This window comes from Saccopteryx leptura, chromosome 4, assembly GCF_036850995.1.
Source record: "Saccopteryx leptura isolate mSacLep1 chromosome 4, mSacLep1_pri_phased_curated, whole genome shotgun sequence".
Taxonomy (NCBI): Eukaryota; Metazoa; Chordata; class Mammalia; order Chiroptera; family Emballonuridae; genus Saccopteryx; species Saccopteryx leptura.
In genome coordinates, this window is record NC_089506.1 from 13,830,302 (window position 1) to 13,848,162 (window position 17,861).

The 17,861-nt window shown below is 45.5% G+C and overlaps 1 protein-coding gene across 1 annotated transcript; it reads right to left on the reverse strand.

The window, feature by feature from the left end:
* Positions 1 to 4,837: 4,837 nt before the first annotated feature.
* On the reverse strand, positions 4,838 to 16,118 carry CCDC110 (coiled-coil domain containing 110). Its single transcript, XM_066383586.1, has 6 exons — positions 16,109 to 16,118; positions 15,742 to 15,846; positions 9,476 to 9,531; positions 9,152 to 9,217; positions 7,753 to 7,857; positions 4,838 to 6,970 (listed from the first exon to the last, which is right to left on the reverse strand). Exons 1-6 carry the CDS (start codon positions 16,116 to 16,118, stop codon positions 4,838 to 4,840), a joined length of 2,475 nt encoding a protein of 824 aa, XP_066239683.1.
* Positions 16,119 to 17,861: the final 1,743 nt, after the last annotated feature.

A 17,861-nucleotide genomic window follows, 5' to 3' on the forward strand; every position in this document is an offset into this window, starting at 1 on the left:
TTTAAGAGAAATTTAATCCTACCACTCTAATACTCTTGAGTACTATTAATAAATAGATTGCTAATAATAATACCTGATTGATCTGTGTTTATATGTGTTTCTGAGAATATAATGTGTAGAAATTTTGTAAAATCTTGAAGTGTCATGTGTCAACTGAGAGCTTTTACCCTTCGTGTTAAAACGTTGCAGGTTGTAGAGGAGAGGTGGATGAGGAGGCCCGTGGGGGTTGGAGGGGTGGATGGCGAGGCCTGGGGGGGGGGGGTGTGGATGTGGATGGGGAGGCCTGCGGGGGGTGAGTTGGTGGATGGGGAGGCCTGTGCGGGTTGGGGGTGGTGGATGGGGTGGATAGGGAGGCTCGCGGGGGTGGGGGGGGTGGGGAGGCCCGTGGGTGTTGGGGGGGTGGATGAGGAGGAGCACGGGGGGGGGGGTGAGGCCCATGGGGGTTGGGGGTGGATGGGAGGTCCGTGGGGGTATGGGGGTGTGGTGGATGAGGAGGCCCGTGGGGGTTGGGGGAATGGATGGGGAGGCCCGCGGGGGTATGGGGGTGTGGTGGATGAGGAGGCCCGTGGGGGTTGGGGGAATGGATGGGGAGGCCCGTGGGGGTATGGGGGTGTGGCGGATGAGGAGGCCCGTGGGGGTTGGGGGGTGGATGGGGAGGCCCGTGGGGGTTGGGGGAATGGATGGGGAGGCCCGTGGGGGTATGGGGGTGTGGTGGATGAGGAGGCCCGTGGGGGTTGGGGGGAATGGATGGGGAGGCCCGTGGGGGTATGGGGGTGTGGTGGATGAGGAGGCCCGTGGGGGTTGGGGGAATGGATGGGGAGGCCCGTGGGGGTATGGGGGTGTGGCGGATGAGGAGGCCCGTGGGGGTTGGGGGGTGGATGGGGAGGCCCGTGGGGGTTGGGGGGTGGATGAGGAGGCCCGTGGGGGTTGGGGGGTGGATGGGGAGGCCCGTGGGGGTTGGGGGGTGGATGAGGAGGCCCGTGGGGGTTGGGGGGTGGATGGGGAGGCCCGCGGGGGTATGGGGGTGTGGTGGATGAGGAGGCCCGTGGGGGTTGGGGGGGTGGATGAGGAGGAGCATGGGGGGATGAGGCCCATGGGGGTTGGGGGAATGGATGGGGAGGCCCGTGGGGGGGGTGGATGGGGTGTCCCGCGGGGATGTTGGTGGATGGGCCCCCGAGGATGCATTGGGGGGATGGGGAATCACTTTTATTTTATTTATAAAAAATTTACAAAGTTACAAAGTGAAAGAAGACTGTCTCTGGTGTCCTCGCATGCCGCCCTGTGGGTGTCCAGCACTGCCTCACCTGGAGTGTCCCCCCTACGCCTTACCCGCTGGTCCCCAAGTTCTCTCTCCTTCACCCACCCTACCACTTAAAACTATCTGTTGTGTAAAGATGCAATTTAAGTGCATCACTATAATTCTCAATGAGGTCTCTATCAGTAGTCCTCATTTATTGGGGGGTGTATTTAAAAAGAGAAATTTATAATACCTGTGAATAAAATGTACCGGGGAAGTTATTTTTGGCTCATGCTGCTTCCTAGGACTTGTCCTCCTGCCGCCTGAGGCTTCCCAGAGCTGGAGCCCGAGGCGGGGCGTGTGGATGCTGCAGTACTCTCCCTCGGACCCAGTCTTTTTCCCAGTGTGGGGAAGATACTTAATGTCAATCCAGATATTCATCTGGCTTTTAAAGGGATTGAAGATGGTACAGGGACTTTTTACTCTTGTCAAATATGTATATTTTTATCTCCATGCCTCATAACTGTTTACTTTTTTCTAAAAGAATGTTTAATTTTTTTATTTCCTATCCAAAGGATCGTGTGGAATGAACATCTTAAAGACATTATCAAGGATATAATGTAACTCAAAGGGGAATACATTTGTCTTTAGAATAGGAGTGATTTTGCCAGGTGCACATAACTGCAGGAAATTCATATAGTTATATATTGCTGTTATTGAACAAACATTGCATATACACATATACATTCTTTTGAGATAAGAGTTTTATAATTTTAAGTTTCATTAAGATCTGAATAATTGCTTTTTTTTTACTTCTGCCTTTTGTTAGCTGTAACTTTTATTACTGTGTCTGTCTCTCATAGCAACGCATACTTCATATAACGCTCATAGATGGGGCTGTGCATCCGAGGCCTGACTGCAGGGTGTGAGCAGTAGTAGTTTGACAATCGGCAGAGATTATCTAGAGTTTGCATAAATACGTTGTGTCACTGTGCAGAAAAGGAAATGCGGGAAGCAGTAATAGGAATAGGAAGCACGTAGAAAAATTAAGATTTTCCAACTAAGAGAGGAAAACACACACATGCACATTTAATTTGAGAGGTGCTTTATTGGTGCTGACTATTGATTGCTTTACTTTTCTTTTTATCATTACTGACTCTACTTGTAATTTTGAAAATACATTAGGTAGTTTCCTGGGAAGCAACTTTCTTCCCCCTAAACTCAGACATGGGGAGTGAAGAGTTAATGGACGCTGGCATCCTATTGCCTGACAACTCAGGCACGTGGTAACCTACTGTCCCACCATGACACCTGTGTGAAGGAGCAGTTTCTGCACCTACCATCATGAAGAATGGGAGAGATAAGCTTGCTTTAGCAGCCATTACTTTCTGCTCTGAGTCATCCACCCATACCTACATGGGCTCAGTCCTGCAGCAAGACTGAAGATGTTAACCTGATCACGGAAGAAAGGCTTCACTTTAAAAGAGATTTAGCGCAACAAGAAGCTCCGACCGGAACTGAAGAGCAAGTTAAGTAGCAGCATAGCCTACTTTTTAGAAGTCTTCTCTTGCTTCTTTAAGAGGCTGATTTTCAAACAAGGCAATAAAGTCAATTAAACTCTAGCATGACTGAGAAAGAAAAAAGGAGAAACCCCACATTACCAATGTCAGAAATTAGAGATGGGATATCACCACAGGTCCTCTGGATATTACGAAGATTATAAGGAATATCAGGGACAACTTTGTGCCAGTGTACATTTGAGAACTTATATGAAATACAAATTTCTCAGAACATACAAATGATCAAAATTGACTCAAGAATAAATAGAAAATCAGATTTGTTCCATATCTATTCATGAAATTGGATTTATAATGTAAAACTTTCCCAATTGGAAGACGCCAGTCCACAGGGTGAATTCTGTTATGTATTTAAGGAAGAGATAATATCAGTAATACCAACCCTACACTGACCCTTTTAGAAAATAAAAGGGAGGGAACACTTCCCAACACATTTTATGAGGCCAGATTTTTCTGATACCAAAACCAGATAAAGACATTTTAAAAAGTATATACAGAGAAACCAATATCTTTCTGAACATAAAAGAAATCCTTAACCAGATATTATCAAACTGAACCCAGAAGTGTGTATTAAAAAGATAGTACATGACCTGGTGGAGTTTATCCCAGCAATGCAAGGTTGGTATGATGTTTCAAAATTAATGTTATTGTAATATTAACAGATTAAAGGGGAAAGCACACCTTAATAAATACAGAAAAAGCGTTTTATAAAATTCAACGAGTGTATATAGCAAGCAGTCTTGGAAAGACAATGTCTCCCTTTGGAGAAAGGGCAGATCTGTCCCATACAGGAAAGGTAACGTTTCCCTCGTGCAAAGGGCAGGCATGCTTACTGTACTTAAAAAAGATCTGGGTGCCCTCACCTCAGAGCCCTCTCCTGGAATGTAACTGACGGCGGCCCTCTTTGTGCTGTTTATAGGAACTGGGGCTTGGAGAAGCAATAGAGAAAAAGCTAGTGTTCTGGCTGCTGCTGGTGTTGTAACCAACCATCCTTTACCTTGGAGCCCAGCGTCTCCTGCCTCCCACTAGCACTCGTCAAGCTGTTAGGCCAACATAACGGCTTACAAGTTGCGTGAAATCCCATACTGTCCACAGTTCTCAACAATAAAATATAAACCCAATTCCAATTTAAAAAACCCCAAAACTAGTCTACTCTAATAAATTACAGAGTAATTGTAATCATATGTAAAAACAAACTTAAAATTATTTTGTAGGAAAAAACGTTCTTGGACAAAGCATTTTGAAACATTGATTTTAGAAATTTATTTACCTATCTTAGATGGAAGCAATTGATACAGTTTACCCGGAATTCCTGGGGAGAAAAAAGAATTTGTTTTAAGGTGGGAGTACTAAGTATACTTCAGAAAGATAATAATTTTTTTTTTTTTTTCTGAAGCTGGAAACGGGGAGAGACAGTCAGACAGAATCCTGCATGCGCCCGACCAGGATCCACCCGGCACGCCCACCAGGGGCGATGCTCTGCCCACCAGGGGCGACGCTCTGCCCCTCCGGGGCGTCGCTCTGCCGCGACCAGAGCCACTCTAGCGCCTGGGGCAGAGGCCAAGGACCATCCCCAGCGCCCGGGCCATCTTTGCTCCAATGGAGCCTTGGCTGTGGGAGGGGAAGAGAGAGACAGAGAGGAAGGATGGGGGGGGGGGGTGGAGAAGCAAATGGGCGCTTCTCCTATGTGCCCTAGCCGGGAATCGAACCCGGGTCCCCCGCACGCCAGGCTGACGCTCTACCGCTGAGCCAACTGGCCAGGGCCCAGAAAGATAATAATTTAAAAACAACCCAAAACCCGCTCCTTCTCAAAGTTGTTTTGTACATATACAGTGTATAGAAGTAATATAAATAAAATGACATTAATTTCATTAAAAGAGCAAAATCTCTAAATAACCCTGTTATATAATACATTGGATACACATCTTACAAAACTAAATTTTCATCTTAAAAGTTTCCTCCCTGTTCCTGTCCTCTGACCATTGCCCAGTTGGCTAAGGAATCTTAAATATTATACTTTCTACTAATCCACCACAATATACATACCTTTCAGCTCAGGGGCTAAAGCCCTATTCTTGGGACTCGAGGTGTCTTCATAAGTATCATAGTTGTCAAAATGGAATTTCTCTCTCCTTGAAGTGTAACCCATTTTTGACAGGTCCCCATGCTGGCACATTTTTTCAGTTAGATTTAAGTATTCTCGCTGAAGATTCCGCATCTCAAATTCCAGGGTATCCCTTTCATTCTCGATACTTCTTACATAGTTCTCTAACAGTATTTTGTCTTCTGCAAGTCTACTGATGCTGTTTTCAAAGTTTATATTTTCTTGAGTATGTTTTTTTAGTTCTTCTTTTAGAATCTGATTATCTGTTTTGATTTCCATGACCATTTTTGATAGCATTTCACATTCGTTGCCCATCTCTGATAAACTCTTCTTATAAATACTCGCTTCTGACCTTGCGTTTTTTATTTCGTTCAGGAAGTTCTCTTCTGCGGTGGATTGGTACGCGCGAGCGTTCTCCATTTCTCTTTCCAGCATTTGCCTAGCAGCCGTGCGTTCTTGTAATGCTGTTTCAAGATTCAGCTTTTCATTTTTAACTGTTTCTATTATTTCGAGAAGTGTCTCTTGTTCAGTTTTTGCCAACCGTTCTTTCTCTTTTAGCTGCATCACCTCCAGCTGGTGTTCTTTTAGTTCATTTTCAAGTGAGCTTTTTTCCTTAAGAAGCTGGAATGTTTCTTTCTCCAGCGTCTCCTTTTCACCTTGTAACAACAGAATATTTGTTTTCATCGATTCCATCTCTATACTCATTCGGTTATTTTCATTATTGACAATGACCATCTCATTTTGAGTTTTGTGTTCCTTACTTTTTAGTTGATCTAATGTTTCTATCATCTGTTGCGTCTCCAAAGAAAGTTGACTGTTTTTTTCCTCTAAGGTTTGATTTTGTCCTTGGAGAACATTGTATTTATTGATTACTTTTTTCAATTCTTTAAGACATTCTTTGCCATCTTCTTCTGTTTTAATTAATTTGGACTGAATCATGTTCTTTTCTTCAGCCAGAGTCTTAAGTTGCTTTTCATAGATTTCAATTTTCTGAATCAGAGCTTGAGTGGTAAAGACAAGAGGTTTTATTTTGGTCTTAAGGGTTAGATTTTCATTCTCCAGTTCCGTTACTTTTTTCTGTATCTGCATAGATTCTTTTAGGTAATTCTGTAAGCACTGAATTTTGGCAACACACTGCTCAGTCACAGAATTGACTTTGGATGTCTTCTCATTTTCAAATATTGATTCTCGTTTTATTACAGATGGTTGCCTTTCTGCATCTTTCATTTCATATTTTGTTGAGTCAAAGAATGGCGGCGTATGTTTTGGAAGTCTGCAATGGAATTTCATATCTGTAATATTCTTGCCAGCGATAGGAATTTCATTTTTGTTTTTCTCACTCTTCTTTCCCCTGTGTGTTTCACTCTTAGATAATTTTTTACACTTCCTACAAAAATTCAGATGGAATTTTGACACTGTTCCCCTGAGTGGGAGTAATTTGCTTACTAATACTTCTAATTCTAAAATTCTCTTTGATTTTAAATCTTCATTTAAGTTACTTCCTATAGTTTCTTCCTTAATAGAATTAGTTTTTTCCTGGTGAATGGGGGACAGGTCATATTTAGTATTACCTGGAACATTTGCATCCATTTTTAAAGTTTGAAGTTCATTTGTAAGTGCCAGTTCCCTGTCATGTGACCTTTGAAGCTCTTCCTTCATTTGTTTGATAGAATGGCAAATATCGTCTAAATTTTCACAAAATCCGTGCTTGAGAAGAGGCACAGTAATTTTGGGTTTGTCCAGAATTACTATATCAGCTTGAGGTATAACATTTTGAGGTACATTAGATAGAAAACTGTAAATGTTATTATAATTCTTCAACATGTCAGAATTTTCTGAAGGGTTCATAATTACGTTTGACGGTGAATTATCTGTTGAAGTTCTTAGAGTTATTATGTCCTTAGAACGTATCTGGGGTGGAATATTTATACCTTGAGCGAGACTATTAACACTGTTGCTACTGAAATTTTCTTCCAGTGGATGAAGAGTCCTAGAATCTTCACAATGATGAATTTTCTCCACAGGAAGGATTTCTTCTTGGTTCTCTATAGGCTAGCAACAATAAAAAGCACACTATAAATGTTCTGTCTTTTGCCACATGACTAACACATGAAGATACTATTTTGTGGAGGATTTATTTTTGCAAGCAAATGAACTTCTTTAATTATCAGCAAAGAAGTCTGATAAGTATGATTCGTTGTCTTCAGATCATCTGACAACAGTTGCAATCTGTACTCTGGTCTTCACAATTTGCTTAGAAGTTGTACTTATTTCCTTAGAGGGGGAGCTACCTGGGCCAAGCCTTCAATTTCAGAAATAGACATTTAGCATCTCTCAAGAGACCAGCATAGATGGACAGGAAACATAGAAGTAACAGGTCAAGTGGAAGATTCAGGAAAGTATTTCCACTTCTGGGCTATTTGTCAACCTTAGCTTGCGTTCCTAGTGTCAGATGATTCTAGGGCTGGGCCTGTACAGACACTCGACTCTGGTTTGGACCTGTCCGAGGGAGTTCACTCCAGGTCTAGGTCAACCCTAAAAGTAGAAGAGCTCAAAAGTGGACAGATAGACTATTTCATTTACTTGGGGCTCTCTAGGTATCTGGACTAAGTTAAGTACCCCTCACCCAGTCTCCTATGGGACATGGGGTGTTGCAGAAGTAGGGGGGAAAACACATGTCTTTTAGGGTTTTCCACACAGGAATTTCCCTATTTTCATCTCTGATGGTCCACTCACCCCGTGAAGATGGGTAAACTGTCCAGCTGGAGATGAACTGGTTGTAGTAGCATTTTTGAATACCTAACTATAGAATGACTTTCTATAGAATAACATACCTTTTCAATGTGTGTGTTGAATACTGGATTTTTTTCTGAGCTAAATTGTGGATTTTCTACTTCAATAATACTTTTGTTCAATATTTCACTAATTTCAGACTGCACCTTTAAAAGATAAATTAAGAATGTTAGAATTGGATTCCAGGTTTATGAACTTTTGAATGTACAGGAGTAATAGATATTATAATTAAAAGATATTTTTAAATTTCCTACACATAAAAATTTTTTCCCATCACATAAAATATAAATTAAACTTTATTGTAACCTCTGTAAGTAAAGAAATCTTTTAAGACAAGCCTTTATTATGTGATTATAAACATAGAGTTAACTTAGGAAAACAATAAAGTCTTATGCCGTATATTAAAATAGTTTTAGATGTTTGATTTTTACCTTGTTGAACACATCAGAGACCAGGTTTATCTTCTCTTCCCTTTTCCTACAATTGCTTTTAGTACAAGAATATTGGGGTGAAGTTTATATCCAGCATTTAGTGAAGATGTGTTGTGTTCCACACCCCCAGTATTCGTACCCTAGCCTTCTCTTTACACTACCCTGTATTTCTTCTGGATGAAGTCCATGATACTGATCCTACTTCTAGCTCTGGGCATGGTAGGTGACTTAGTGCTGACCGATCACAGTGATTGGTTCGAACATTGCCTATGACCTGATCTGGGCCAATCAGAATCATTCTTGAGAACCTCAGTATCAACTGGTAAGAGAGAAAAAGCATGATCTCTCAGTCTGATGAGTCTGGAGGGACAAAGCTGTGGGACTTCTAGCAGCCCCTCTGTTGCCACATGGAATCTGAGAATCATGGCTGTGGAGAGCAGAGAGGGGTGCGATTGGTGTCTCAGTGACGGGAGCCCTGAACACATGGACTCAGTCATTCCCCAAGTGAAAATCCAGAATTTTCAGCCCCCCCCCCCCCAAGCTAATGCATTTTCCCCCTTAGTTCGGGTTAGATTTGATATCTCTTATGGTGAGAGTCCTTATTTGTAGATTATATATAAGGTACATTATATTTAAAAAAAATGTTAATGTTTATTTTATTGATTTTAGAGAGAGAGGAAAGGAGAGAGAGAGAGAGGAACATCAAGCTGTTCTTGTATGTGCCCTGACCGAGGATTGAACTGGCAACCTCTGTGCTTCAGGACGATGCTCTAACCAACTAAGCTATCGAGCCAGGGCTATACAGAGTATGCTTTAAACATGTTTTAAAAACTCAATAAGCACTACTTCTTTTTTGTCATATCCAAATATAAGTACAACAGAATATAGTTTTCTTCAAATTTTGAGCCTAGAAAATGTTGAGGCCTTTGGTATAATACATTATATATCAACTAATAAAATGGTCAGAAATGTGGATGATATCTTAAGTTGTAGGTTAAACGAAACATACCATGCTGACATTCTGCAAAGTCTGTATTCGGAGAGCCTGAAATGACTCCAGCTGATGCTGAAGGGCCTGTAACGACAGGAGACAAGGCGGGGGTGGAGTATTTTTAGGCAGGGGAACATACGCTTGAATTGCTGTGATTTTTTTATGTATCTCCCAAGTTGCCATTTACTAGAAGGGGTCATGTGAGGCCAGGCGACTCACATCCTTAGTCATTCTTGCTAACTCTCCAATGCATTTTCATGAAGAGTTTTATGGAAAACCCACAAGTGTTAAGGAAGTATTTGTTCTGAAAAAGGATCAGTCTTTTCAGTGGAATAGACTCACTTTTAATGCTGATTGTGGTTGAGTTTGGTTTTCTGATTCTGATATGCAGCCATATTCTAAAAAACACACAAACAAACAAACAAAAAATTGAACAACCACGTGACTTAATTCTCAAGTTTTGTTTTTTGAACAATTGTAATGGGAAGCAGTCTTCTAACTTTTTTGGATGGCAAGACAGAGATGGGAATTTGAAGTTCACATTAGAAAGAACCCCATGTTAGTCACATATTACTAAGTTTAAGAAGTAATTATATTTATTTTCACTTGACTTAAAATATCTAGTTGAGCCTGACCAGGTGGTGGCACAGTGGATAGAGTGTTGGACTGGGATGCTGAGGACCCAGGTTCGAGACCCCGAGGTCACCAGCTTGAGTGCGGGCTCATCTGGCTTGAGCAAAAAGCTCACCAGCTTGGACCCAAGGTCGCTGGCTTGAGCAAGGGGTTACTCGGTCTGCTGAAGGCCCACAGTCAAGGCACATATGAGAAAGCAATCAATGAACAATGAAAAACTGATGATTGATGCTTCTCATCTCTCTCCATTCCTATCTGTCCCTATCTATCCCTCTCTCTGACTCTCTCTCTGTCCCTGTAAAAATAAATAAAATAAAATATCTAGTTGAGGTTGTAATAGTGGTTTTACTTTTGTAACGCCAAACTTGAAACTTTCAAAAACACAAATATCTTTGTTTATGGGACACTACATTTTTAAAATAAAAATACTAATCATCTTCACGTTATGAGAGACCCTTAGCAAACTACTGAACAGGTCTTAGCATCTATGAAATGGCCATGTTTTATGTTCTCATCATAGAAAACAAGTTGGATTAATGGAGCATAATTTCTGTCATGCTCTTAAAGTGGTACGAAGACCCACGTATTCCGTCCTAGAATATGGATTATAGGTCTGCAGCAGGGGAGAGACTGTGTAAATTTCCTGGCATGCATCCCTTTTTGTTCAATTGTTGGACTGCTTGCTTGCTTTGTGAATTTTTATTAGAGTTAAAAAAATATAAAATCACGAAGTGTCCCGAATGAAATGAAAGTTAGGATAGAATTTGCTCCTAGGCTGACAATTTCTGCCCTAAGAGAAGAGTTGTTTTTTTTTTTTTTGTTTTGTTTTTAATTATTTGCCACAAGTATCTTTGGCATCAGTTTCATGTTTCCCCATTTGAACATTTATTTTTTTTAACAATTAATTAATTTTGGGACCCCCACTCCCCAACATTTTATTTATTGATTTTAGAGAGAGGAGGAGGGAGGAGGAAGAACAGGTAGCATCAACTTGTCGTAGTTACTTCTCGAATGTGCCTTGACCAGGCGAGCCTGGGGTTTTGAACCGGCGACGTCAGCATCCCAGGTCCACACTTTATCCACTGCGCCACCACAGATGAGGCCCTGAGAGAAGGTTTTGAAGAGGTCAGCATGTCTTCTTTGGAATGACAGTGCCAGATTGACAGACCTTGTGGAAGCCGGTGACAAAATATAAGCCTCTGGCCCCCGCTGACCTCTCCTCCCTGCCATCTGGCCCTCAGCAGGGACAGGCCCGCTCTGGTCCAGAGCCAGGGGTCGCTTAGCTGGTTGAAGAACCCCACCTTCAGCGGCGGGCAAGGAGGGACGGCCAGTCCATCTGGGCAGGGATGGCCCAGCTTCGCTCCTCACTGGGAGAGCAGTGAGAATCTGACACGTTTATCTTTGAGGGAGAAAAAGGAACTCAGGTGAGGTCTGGACCAGTGCAGCGAAGCTTCCCCGAGTGTTTCGGACTCAAACAACCTCTACTAGTGAACGCCAACAGATCAACAGGCGAATCGAAAAGAACATGTCACCCAGAGTCCCGCCCAGAAGGGACTAACATGTCACCCAGAGTCCCGCCCAGAAGGGACAGTCCCGCCCAGAAGGGACTGTTGTTATTTTTGAGGACTTGCCCTCCCCAATGCATGTTTGTAGAAAAAACAATGATTTTTAGAACAGTGGGATCTTATTATTCATGCTACATTTAAATCAATGGTATTACATTTATATTTAATAGAATAAAAACTGCTAATTATTGCTCATATTTGGATCTTTTTTTTATGATATGAGAGAATATTTCCTATGAGCTCACTCTGAACTAATGAAAATATGTCACGAAAAAGATTAAGAGATTGGAATTTTAATGTTTTTGAATAACACACATTTCTATTGTATTCAGTGTTGATTTATTCCCTGTCAAGATAGAGAGCAAATTATGAGGAAATTAACATTATACTTCCTCCCACCGCTGCTCCCACCTTTCATGATATTTGCTAGTTATTTTCACACCGTGAAATTTTATGATTTTTTTTTTTTTTTTTTTTTGTGATAGAGAGAGACAGATAGGGACAGACAGACAGGAAGGGAGAGAGATGAGAAACATCAATTCTTCGTTGCAGCTCCTTAGTTTCTCACTGATTGCTTTCTCATATGTGCCTTGTTGGGGGGGGGGGCTACAGCAGAGCAAGTGACCCCTTGCTCGAGCCAGCGACCTTGGGCTCAAGCTGGTGAGCCTTGCTCAAACCAGATGAGCCCGCGCTCAAGCCGGCAACCTCAGAGTCTCGAACCTGGGTCCTCCGCATCCCAGTCCGACATTCTATCCACTGAGCCACTGCCTGCTCAGGCAAATTTTATGATGTTTAATTTTGTTCTATAAACATAATTCTGTCATGTAACAAAGCCATTCAATGAAAAGATAGGATGATAGCACTGTAAATATTTTCAGCCCAACTTTACTCTGAATGGACTTACGGTCCAGAACCCCTCTCCTCCCGGCCCCCGCAGCACAGCCTCCCTTTCCGCACGGTGTCCCGTCTCTCCTCCCGGCCCCCGCAGCACAGCCTCCCTTTCCGCACGGTGTCCCGTCTCTCCTCCCGGCCCCCGCAGCACAGCCTCCCTTTCCGCACGGTGTCCCATCCCTCCTCCCGGCCCCCGCAGCACAGCCTCCCTTTCCGCACGGTGTCCCATCCCTCCTCCCGGCCCCCGCAGCACAGCCTCCCTTTCCGCACGGTGTCCCGTCTCTCCTCCCGGCCCCCGCAGCACAGCCTCCCTTTCTGCACGGAGGTCCCGTCTCATTAGCGGAACTTGCAAGCTCAAGGCCAACTACAGGGTTTCTTTTGCTAAAACCAAAGAAGAAGTAAGGGGCCAAGAGAAATCTAAAGACTTAGTCAAGGGTTTTAGAACATGGAATTTCTGTACTGCTAAACATACAATACTGGGAGATATACAAACTACGTAGAAAATTAGGTCCCCGCCCTGCAGAAGCTTATATTCTTGGGGACGGAAGACATGTTATTCATATTCTATTACACTGAGAGTGTCTAGCTGCTTTGGACTTAAGTGTCAGAAGTGAAAAACAAGGTAATTACTAGTGGATTAACTTTTGAAGTAGTTAAGTAGAGGTCTGGGAATTTTATTCTGAAGCCTGCAGAAGATTATGTCATATTCGGCGTACGCAGAAAGTATTCGGCGTACACGCAGCTAACATGAACACCTGCAAGCTAACATAAGACACCCTGCGGTCAAAGCTTTGGAAATCTCAGATTCAGATACAGAGTTTTGCTGTGATGATCGAGATTCATTCCTAGAAGCCTAGGTTTTGCAAAACCTTGGGAAGCGTGGCATGAGATGCCCATGGCTGTGGGCACCCCGGGCTCGGATCCCTCCTGGCCACACACTCCCTGTGAGGGACGATTCTCAGCAGTCTCTACTTTCTAGGTCCACCCCTTAGCACCGTGCTTGGTACAGGACACACGCTCAAGAAATACTTACCCTGACCATTACTGCAGAGGCAAGGGCATTTCATGATCAATATGACGATGATTCGTTACATTTAAAATTTCCAATCGAGATGGAAGAGGGATGGCCACTCAGAACTCTCTGGTGCACCCCATTTTGCTCGGAATGAAACCCCAGGTCCCTACGTGGGACTCCCAAGTCCCTCCCACTGCCCAGTCTTTTCTCCGAACTCTTCTCCTCCCCTCTCCCTGGCCATTCTGCTCGGGTCACTCTGGCTGTTCCCCGGGCACGCCAGACACCTTCCTACCTCAGGGCCTTTGCAGTTGCTGTTTTCTCCCCTAGAAACCAGCACTGATTAACTCCTTCATCTCTTCAGGTCTTTGCCCAGATGACAGGGCTTCCTTCTGTCTTACACGTAATACCCTTTGTTCCCCCACTAGAAGACAAGCTTCACATGGACAGGAATTTTGCCTAGTTTGTTCACTGTTGCACCTCTAGCCCCTAGGACGGTACTTGCTCAAAAATATTTGTTAGATAAATGAATGAATGATAGGTGCTTACAGCACACTGGGCATCCTGAAGTTAGAAAGGATCCCTCACATGCAACAGATGGAGGGTTAATTAGACTAATTACTTCTTTGAAAATCAGAGACCTCAAACATATTATACAACCTCTTGTAGCTCGGCATTCTATATGCAAATCAGGTCAGTGTTCTGTGGGTTAGTACGGTGATCCCCAACCTTTTTTGGGCCATGGACGGGTTTAATGTCAGAAAATATTTTCACGGACCGGCCTTTAGGGTGGGACGGATAAATGCACAAAATAAAATTATGCGACCGGCGTAAAAACTGTGGTATTTTTAAATATAATTGTTGAACTTACGAGACAAGCATCAAGAGTGAGTCTTAGACGGATGTAACAGAGGGAATCTGGTCATTTTTAAAAAATAAAACATCGTTCAGACTTAAATATAAATAAAACGGAAATAATGTAAGTTATTTATTCTTTCTCTGCGGACCAGTACCAAATGGCCCATGGACCGGTACTGGTCTGCGGCCCAGGGGTTGGGGACCACTGGGTTAGTACTCAGGCTGTGGATCGCTTGGTGACAATGCATGTAAGTCGGAAAACAGAGGGGAGAGAACAGAGTCCTGCCTGCGGACTTTGCCCTCAGCGGCAGGCAGGAGGCCACTGCTGTCCTGGGCAGCACCTGAGTTGGAAGATCTGTGAGTTACTGCATCCCCGCCCTGCAGGATCCAGAACTTGTAACCCTGAGCTCCAGCAACAAGGCTGTAACTCTCCAGCGGTGCTATCTGACACGGAATTTCGTTTTCTGTAAACGCTGTTCTTTTTCTCCAGCGCCCTAGCTCTCACTCATGTTAGAGAAGAGAGTCCAAGCCCTTCTGACCTTACACGCTCTTTCCGGTAAACGCTGAGCTGACTCAGCGTCTGAAGTCTGTTCACGGGTTCCCATTACTTCTCCTGGTTGCACAGGGCTGCCTGTCTATCCCCCGGATGGTGGGTGGGGCGCAGAAGAGCAGAGAGGGACAGGTCAGGATGCTGTCCCACTGTGCCCGGTCCTGCTGGCCTCCGTGGTGACGCTGTTTATCCGGGTGGCCACTGGGCATCCAGATGTCTTCTGTCTACAGAGATGTGACTGATCTAACCCCTTCTTCCAACGCCCTTCAGAAGGTATTTGTGAAGTTCCCAGATTTATGCGGCACAGAGATCCTGTGCTGACCTGGCCTCCGGTTCAGCACTTTTCTCAGCCCCTCTGTGCGGGGACTGCCCTATAGCTCATCCAGGTTATGGCAGCGGGGGTCCTAGCCGGGCCCATCAGTCTAGATACCGCCTTCCACCCACAGGGCTCTGCTTCTTCCCCGGCAGGGCACGCTGAACGCACGCCCTTCCGAGAGGTGTGTGGCCTTCCGCTTCTGCCTAGGAAGTGAGACCCCCATGTCCTCAGATGCCCCTAGCAGGGAATGTACGCACGTCTGATTTCATGTGGACCGTGATTTATGTGGAGCACGAAACCGGAGCCCTTTGGTTGTTTCAGAGACCCTCTTCACAGACTATCCTGTTGTCCACAAATACTTGCTATGAAAAGTATGTATCTTTTTAGCGTCTCTAAAAAATCAGCAGATCTTATCTGGTATTGAGAGAACTAGTATAGCTTAGTGTGGTGTTGAAGGCCTGGACTCTGGGCCAACCCCGCCGAAACCTCTATCACTGTGTGACCTTGGCGAGTTCGTTAACCTCTCCGTGCCTCAGTTTCCTCACCTGTAATAGGGGGGTAAGGGTAGTACCCACTTTGCAGGGTGGTTGTGAGATGAAATGCGTTGATACATTTCGATGCTCCGAACAGTATCTGGCACACAGCATGGCGCCGTGCCGTTACTGGAAGTTCGTCTGTGTCGGAAGCGCACGGTCTGGGCCAGGGGAGGTGGGCCATTTCCCCGTTACCTGTCGTGAGGGCAGGCATGTCACTGCCGCGGGGCTTGGGTCTGGGAGGTTTTACCTGGTCCACTGCCACCGCTTTCTTTTATCCCCTCCGAGGAATTTAGGATCTTGGACGCTGAAAGGAGGACGCAGTCAACTTCATCCCCCTCCTGATCGTGCTTTTCTGTAACAGAACCGTGGGTGGTTTTGGCTTTGGGACAAGGCAGGTGCGGCGTGGGGATTCGGGACGCCGACGCCCTGAGCGGCCACGGGAGGGCGCGCTGGGGCCACACAGCGGGGCCGGTCGGGGCCGCCGGGAGGCGGGAAGCTGCTCAGCAGGGCGCGGGGAGGAAGCGGCCCCTTTCTCAACGATGGGCCAGCGCCCTCCACCGCCCATCCGCTGCCCAAGGGTCCCCCTCGGGGGCAGCCCCCATCCCGGCTCTCACCCGGGCTCATCTCTGCTGCTCAAGCCCTCTTTTCTTCCCAACTGCCCTCTCCCCTGCATTCCGCTCAGGTGCTTCTCGCTGGGGCAGCCCGTTGCCTGGTAACGGGGCGGCCTGGGTGCCACGAGCGAGCGCGCCGGGCTCAGGAAGGGTGGGCGCGGGGGGAGGGGCAGGTGCGCTCCGGGACAGCAGGGACGTGAGAAGCTCCCGCCCTTCGCTGTGTGCTCCCAAATCCGGGGACAACCTCACTAGGGTGTTCTTCTCCCTCACGTCTTTCCTGCGGACCCAGAACGTGTCGGACCAAATTTTTGTGCCTCTCAGAGAATGGTGCTCTTTAAGGAAACATTTTAAATGAGTAGATATTAATTTTGCAATAACAACCATTACAGATTTTGAAGAAAAATGTAGGACATCATGTGTCTTTTATAAGGGCACACCGCAACACGGGCGCAATACAGCCATTAAAAATTGGAATTTAGCATCGATACATTACTACCATGTAATCCTCAGACCCCACTCAGGTTTCACCCTTCTCCCAATGTCCTGTATAAACGCTAAGGGTCCGCGCATGCGTGGTTGTTAGACACCCTCCCCACCTTTCCTCAGAGTCTCACACACAGCACTTCCAGCTTCAGTCAGTGGGTTAAGGTGGGTTATCTGCTGTTGTGGACATGACCCATATCGCTGCTGAGGTCTCCCTGACTGGGCCGGTGGGAGTTCCCTGGCTGGCTTCTGTGTACTTGGGCCACATCTCCTTCATTGCGAGAGCACTTCTTCATTTTCTTGACGTACCCAGCTGTCCCAGGCTCATCCTACACTGCCTGCCCTGGCCTGTGCACAGGCGTTTCTCCAGGGGCCTTTGTTTCTTTCGGGGAGAGCGGTGTTTTGCAGCCAGGATGTGAGTGCCGAGAGTGCGGGTTGCCGTCTGGGCGAGGCAGCTCACAGGTCTTCGCAGTGGGCGGAGCTAGGGACTGTCTGTGCGTGTGTATGCACATTTACACAAAGAAACAGGTGTGCGCACTCATATCATTTCTGTGTCTGTGTATCTATATTCAGTGCCCTGAGTTCACGATACCTCCAGCTCCAGTCTCACGTGATAGTGGTAATGCTCTTTCTCGTGTTTACCCCGTTTCCAAGTTCGTGATTTCCCTTACCAACAGAGAGAAAGTCCACTCTCCTTACCTTTTACATTTGTACTTAAATGAGCAATGCCCTTGCAAACAGTCATTCTCTCAATGCCTAACTCCCACCATAGCTCCCACGAGGTTGCCCTGATCACCCCAATAGGTTCGGGTACCTGCCCTGTCCCTGCCCTCCCACTCTATTTAGACTCTGGACCCTGTGTGGGGCCTCCCCTCCGCCTAGACGTCCTGCTTGCCCCTCGGAGCTCCATCGCCCTGGGCTGGGCCTCCTCTCTGGGTAGAAGGCCTCCACCTCCTTCCTGGGCTCTGAGACCACGTGCCAGCCGGCCTCATGCAGGCCACCGGCCTCACTCGCCTCGCTCATGCCCGCCCTCCCGACATGTGGGCACTCTCCTTCCCTTCCGTGGGGTTGGACATCCAAAGTCTGCTTTGGCAAAGTCGGAAAGATCCTTCTATGCTTTTTTTTTTTTGTAAATAAGAGCTGTATTGTTTTATCTTTCATGTCCAGGTTTGCTATTCATCTGGAATTGATTTTCATACAATGGGTCCATATCCATTTTTTATGGTGATTCCCTTGACCCACCACTTATTGTAAAGGATGTCATTTCTCATAG

Bases quoted from the DNA above. Each gene is read 5' to 3' on its own strand.
- CCDC110 (XM_066383586.1), bottom strand. The intron at 9,532-15,741 runs GTAAAACCTCCC...TGTGTTTTTTAG, and splicing joins AAGCGGTGGCAGTGGACCAG to AATATGGCTGCATATCAGAA. The intron at 7,858-9,151 runs GTATGTTTCGTT...TATCTTTTAAAG, and splicing joins CTTTGCAGAATGTCAGCATG to GTGCAGTCTGAAATTAGTGA.